We start from the raw sequence: 5,629 nt of genomic DNA, 5'->3' as shown, positions 1-5,629 counted from the left end.
CGTGTGCACATAAGGTGGTGTTGGACAAGGCACCGGAAAGAGTTAACCTACATCCTTCCGCCGGGGGGACAGACATCATACGAACCTGCTGGGGCATAGCAGTCAGCAGTTGCAGGTGACCTCGTGCAATAAATGCAGCTCGGTTTTCATATAATTTTAAAAAAAGGAACTTGCAAAATGATGAACATCTTTATCTGGTGTTGCAGAACCTGTAGTGGCGCTGTACTGGCGTGCCAGCTTAGGTCACCAAAGCATACATCTCAGTTAACGAATATTGTAAAACAGCAAAGTAAGCTTGAAATGGTAAATGTGATTGGTGGTTCTCAAACAAATGAGATTACACAGTAAGAGACAAAGTTATAGCGTGAAATTGCATGCTGCACTAAGATACGATGACAGATCGAAAATGCCGACAAGCTACATCCTAGTGCTGCGAACATACTGATCTCAGAGTCTTGTTCAGCTTGGACAGGTATAAGATGGACCGGTTGACATGGGCGGAGCTAGTTGAGGACTTGGGTGTACAAATGTATACCCACTACTTTGGTAAAATGCTTGTATACTTAGGTATAATTCATATGTATAACACTATACATAAATAAACTTGAATAAAAGTATTTTACTGGTCTATGTACACCCATTGTTCAGATGTTGGCTCCACCACTGCCGGTTGATGATCATGAATGTTGCCATCAGATTACCATACACAGCACCAGGATGATACGAACCGCCACTTTTTCGGCGCCAGCGCCAAAAAAACGGCCCAGGCGCGCCCCCAGGACGACGAAAAGCGCCGGTTCGACCCTTTTTTCTGCCCGGCGGCCGCAGGCCGAACCCGGCGCGCTGGGGGCGCCTGGGGGCTCCGGCTCAAGGGAAAAGCGCGGCTGGCCCACGCCGTCAGGTGAAAAGTCAAGATTTTCTTCCTCGACCGCCTCCCACCCCCGCGCTCTCGGCCGCAAGTAGGTATATCCCGGCGCCGCCCCTCGCCGCCCCGCCGCTCTTCACCTGTAGATAGCCATTTCCCGCCGGAAAAAAGCATAGTTTCGCCGCGACAACCCCTCCGGCACCAGCTGGGCGTTTCCGGCCTCCCTTTCCGGCCGCGGAGGGGCAGTTTGGCGATGGGTGCACGCCCACCGCGCGCAAGGTGTTCGGCGATTTACCTGCCTCGGCGATGGACTCGGATGGCGAGGAAGTGCTCGCCGCGCTGCTGGAGGAGGAAGCCGAGGCCGACGTCCAGGAAGAAGAGCATCTCATGGTGCTCGCCGCCCTCGCCCAGCTGCTGGCGAGCAATGAAAAGCTGCGGCGAGGTGGCTCGGCGCCGGGCCGGGTGAAAGCAAAGAACCGGCATCGTCTCGAAGGCTACTGCATGCTCTACTCCGACTACTTCGCCGATGCTCCATTTCACGACGACAGAACATTTCGGCGCCATTGTCGGATGAACAGAAAGCTTTTCCTCAGGATTGTGAATTCCATCCGGGAGTTCGACAACTACTTCAAATGCAAGATGGATTGCACTGTCAAACTTGGATTCACCTCCATTCAGAAATGCACGACAGCGATGAGGATGCTTGCATACGGAGCTTCCGGTGACTCACAGGACGACTATGGGCGCATGGTCGAGTCCACCAGCATAGAGTGTTTCTACAAGTTCTGTCGGGCAGTGGTGGCAGTGTTTGGACCGCAATACTTGAGAACACCCAATGCGGAAGACACTGCTCGGATCCTAGCATAGAATGCAGCAAGAGGATTTCCTTGGATGCTTGGAAGCATCGATTGCATGCATTGGAAATGGAAGAATTGCCCATTTGCTTGGCAGGGGATGTACAAAGGTGCCAAAGACGGTTGCAGTGTGGTACTTGAGGCGGTGGCCACACAGGACCTCTGGATTTGGCACTCCTTCTTTGGTATGCCAGGAACTCACAATGACATCAACGTGCTGCAATGCTCTCCTGTCTTTGCCAAGCTTGTTGAAGGTCATTCTCCTCGAGTGAACTTCGAGATCAATGGGCGGCACTACAACAAGGGGTACTATCTAGCTGATGGCATCTATCCGAGATGGTCGACATTTGTCAAGACCATCAAAAACCCTGTGCCTGGAGGCAAGAACGCCTGGTTTGCGAAGATTCAGGAGGCTTGCAGGAAGGATGTCGAGCGGGCATTTGGTGTGCTCCAATCTTGATTTGCTGTTGTCCGGTACCCCGCTCAGACCTGGTCGAAAGATCAAATGTGGGAGATCATGACCTACTATGTCATCTTGCACAACATGATCATTGAGAGCGAGTAGGAGGAGCCAGTGTTTGACACTGAACCATACCACCGGCAGGGTCCTCTTGCCCAAGTTGATCACCAGCTACCGGCAACCTGGACTGCCTATCTCAATATGCGTCAGGAGATCCGAGACCCACAGGTGCATCATCAACTGCAGCAAGATCTGATAAAGCACCTATGGAGGCTTAAGGGCGACACCGGGCACGACGTGTGATGAAATATGAGTTTTTATTTGTTGAACTATATAATTTGTATTGAACTATTTGTTGTTGTACTATTTTGTTGAAGTACTTGAATTTTCTGTGATGAAATATGTGATACAAAATTATTTATGTTGATAATTGAACGCCGAGCCACGGCGAACCACGCCGAATATGGGCCTATTCTCGCCCATATGGGCCCTTTTCACCGAAACGGGGCTTCAAAAGTGGGCCAAAATCGACGACTAGGCGCAAAACTGCCCCAGCGCCGAAAGAATCGCCGGCTCGCCCCAAGGGGGCGATTTTTATNGGGGGGGACGGCTGGAGATGAGTGCCTCTGATGAGGCATGTTCGTAGTACGTGGCTTCTGGAGTTACTTGGCCCTGCACGTACCATTGAAGCTTGAGATTGCAGGCGTCCAAGGATGTTGGCATACTCTTGGTGCTACTCCCACGAACTATACTACTATTTAGTTTGAGAATTGTTAAATGCACATCGATCAAATGAAACTAATTGAGGCCAAACATATTTTCCCATCGATCACAAGATCCCTCTAGGTCCAATAACAATGTGTACATAAGAGCAAAAAAAGAGATCATCCCGAGATCAGTTCAGGATGAGGCCTGAGCCCAAACATTTTCATCATTCTTCTCACCACCATTTTCTCATCATCGCTCCATGGACACGTTTGCTGCCCGACCATCCGCCAATCCCAGAGTCCGATGTACCGAACATGGCCATCCTTCAGCAAAACAATGTGTTGCAACGATGTGCACACCCTCACTACATACTTCAAAAGCCATATGTTACGCTGCATGAATCCAATCACGACCAATTCTTTGAGCTGATGGTGTCGAAGCTCATTGCGTGATTTGTACCAATTCATCCCGCGCAGGTAATCTGGCTCCGTTTCCGAGTGAGCCACGTGGATATGCAGGACCTCAAGAAATATCGAGGCCATGAGGAGGCCATGTGTCCATGAGATATCCCAATTTGAAGGCACGTCGGCGACTAGAGCCTTTTCAGGTGCGGCAACTTCCTCTCCGGACGGCTGGCTCGTATCCATCTTCTCCGCCCAGTAAATCGGATGACGAGGTTCGCCAGAGTGGTAAGTGCACAGCAGCAGGACGTGAGGTGAAGCACCTGCAGCCCGATGCAGTCTCTGAACACCCTCTCATACATGTTCACGGGCGTGGAAGCCGACATGTCACGCAGTACAAGCTTGGTAAGCGTGTTGTAGTTGTGCAGCGGTGGCAGTGCACAATACTTGCCCAAGGTCAGTCTGCGAAGGCAAGACGGGAGGTTGAGGCAGTTGTGGGGGAAGTTGTATGTCCGCGTTTGATCATAACCGGATGATTGCCTGACGACAACCTCCAGATCTTCCACCCCCCAGGCGCCGACCGCAGCATTGATCAGGCGGTCCACACAGATGCTGTTGTATGTCTGAAAAAACTCGAGATGGAGGGTCTTCACGCGCCCATCATGGCCACTGTCCGCTTCCAAGAAGCTCGTGATTCCGTTGGCGAATGACCTTATTGTGTCGATCTCACATCGTGCCTTGAGACTGTCGAGTGCCCCGGCCAAAGTGGCGTCATGCGGTATGTTGCGTTGGCGAAGGGCGATGGTCCGTTCATACTCCGGCGGGAGTATGTCGCTCACCCTGAAGTCGAGCGCCGACAGCTTGCGTGGGATGCGAACCCAGCGCCCGGCGAGGACGGCCATGGAGAGGGCTGTTCGGGTGTCCAGCCTGCTTACTATGAGGAGGATCAGATCGTCATGGAGTGCACTAAGGCGGTCCTCATGGCCAGACGTTCGAGGCCGCACTCGACGCCACATCGGCATGGCTTTTGGTGGCAACGGCAGAGCAGAAATTTTCGGAATTCCTGTGTCATATTAAAAATAAAACTCGGCATCACATATAGTATACAGTCTTAACGGAAAGAATATTATAATTAGGTTTTACAATGTTTAGAATAGGCAAATACAAATATTTGGAAAGAAGCAATAGTCTTAGATGCATAAACAAAAAACTCTCTTCATTTTTGAAGATTGTACAACAGGATTAACACTAATCTAGCATAAGAAACTAGTGAATTGACACACCACATGGATGGACTATTGCAGTAACAAAAGAGCAGATGTTATAAAATTGACCGATGCATCAGCGGACCAGAAAGAAATCGGATGGTGGGCGCACTTGTCAGGAAGTAAAAAATCGCACAGAGGTGAAAAGTTGGCAAATGAAGAATATAAACAGCCAATCAATTCACAACACTGCAGTTCAATTGATTCTACAATTACAAGAAACACAAGGTAAAGAAAAACAGAAGTAAATTGGGGATTCCGAAAATATCAGCAACGCAATAATAATGAAAACAGGTGATGTAACACATGGGCTTCGGCATTCGGGATTTAGGGTTAATGGGGTTGGGCAGCCGGGCACAACAACACAGCAGGGCATCAGGCAGTCGATAATATGAAGATGCCGAAGCAGTCTTACCAACTCCTTGTTGTAGGCTGCTCCGGTGCTCGCGTGCTGTCTCTACGGCGCGGCCGCGGGACCGAGCTGCGACGGGCAACCTGCCGGCGAGGGGAGGCAGACAGGGGGGATTGGAGGTGGAGGAGGTGAGGTCGCGAGGGGCCGGCACGGTAGGGCCGCGCAGGCTGCGCCGGCGACCGGGATCGCGATCTGAGGCACTCGCCCCTCGTGTAGGAGAAAGTATATATCGACTCGGATAGCTCTCGAAACAGAATTGCACACCCTCATTCCCGATATCTTAGGCCTATTAGGATTTGCACAAAAAATAGCGCATCGGTTTTTTTTTTTTTTGCATGGTAGCGCATCGGTTGTTACGTGGGCGATATAGTACGAGGGATGCATCCACCACGAGTAGGAAAAAAGGAGGAGGCACGCAAGATATTCTTGGACCTAGTCTTGGTTGACCTAGTATTGATATAGTAATTACTAGGAAATATGCCCGTGCGTTGCAACGGGAGAACAAACCACGTAAAGTTTTGTGGACATGATAGCGATCTCAAGGAATGATAGACCCTGCTTTACCTATATTGATGAATCATACACCTCGCATTTATCCATCCCAATACATGGTTTGTTCCATGATCTTAAATGGTGAAACCAGACCAGACAAAACCGTGCATCA

The 5,629-nt window shown here is 50.4% G+C and overlaps 1 protein-coding gene across 1 annotated transcript; it reads right to left on the bottom strand.

The window, feature by feature from the left end:
• Positions 1 to 3,049: 3,049 nt before the first annotated feature.
• LOC123085872 (uncharacterized) lies at positions 3,050 to 5,129 on the bottom strand. The gene is made up of 2 exons (XM_044507585.1): positions 4,969 to 5,129; positions 3,050 to 4,351 (listed from the first exon to the last, which is right to left on the bottom strand). The coding sequence occupies exon 2, from the start codon at positions 4,308 to 4,310 to the stop codon at positions 3,480 to 3,482; it is 831 nt and encodes a 276-aa protein (XP_044363520.1). The 5' UTR covers positions 4,311 to 4,351; positions 4,969 to 5,129; the 3' UTR covers positions 3,050 to 3,479.
• Between the last annotated feature and the right edge of the window lie 500 nt (positions 5,130 to 5,629).

Source organism: Triticum aestivum, chromosome 1B (genome assembly GCF_018294505.1).
Source record: "Triticum aestivum cultivar Chinese Spring chromosome 1B, IWGSC CS RefSeq v2.1, whole genome shotgun sequence".
In the NCBI taxonomy this organism is placed as follows: domain Eukaryota; kingdom Viridiplantae; phylum Streptophyta; class Magnoliopsida; order Poales; family Poaceae; genus Triticum; species Triticum aestivum.
This window is presented reverse-complemented; position numbering and strand designations above follow the sequence as displayed.

What these genes read in the sequence shown, in the direction of transcription:
- LOC123085872 (XM_044507585.1), bottom strand. Translation starts at nt 4,310, where the DNA reads ATGCCGATGTGGCGTCGAGTGCGGCCTCGAACGTCTGGCCATGAGGAC.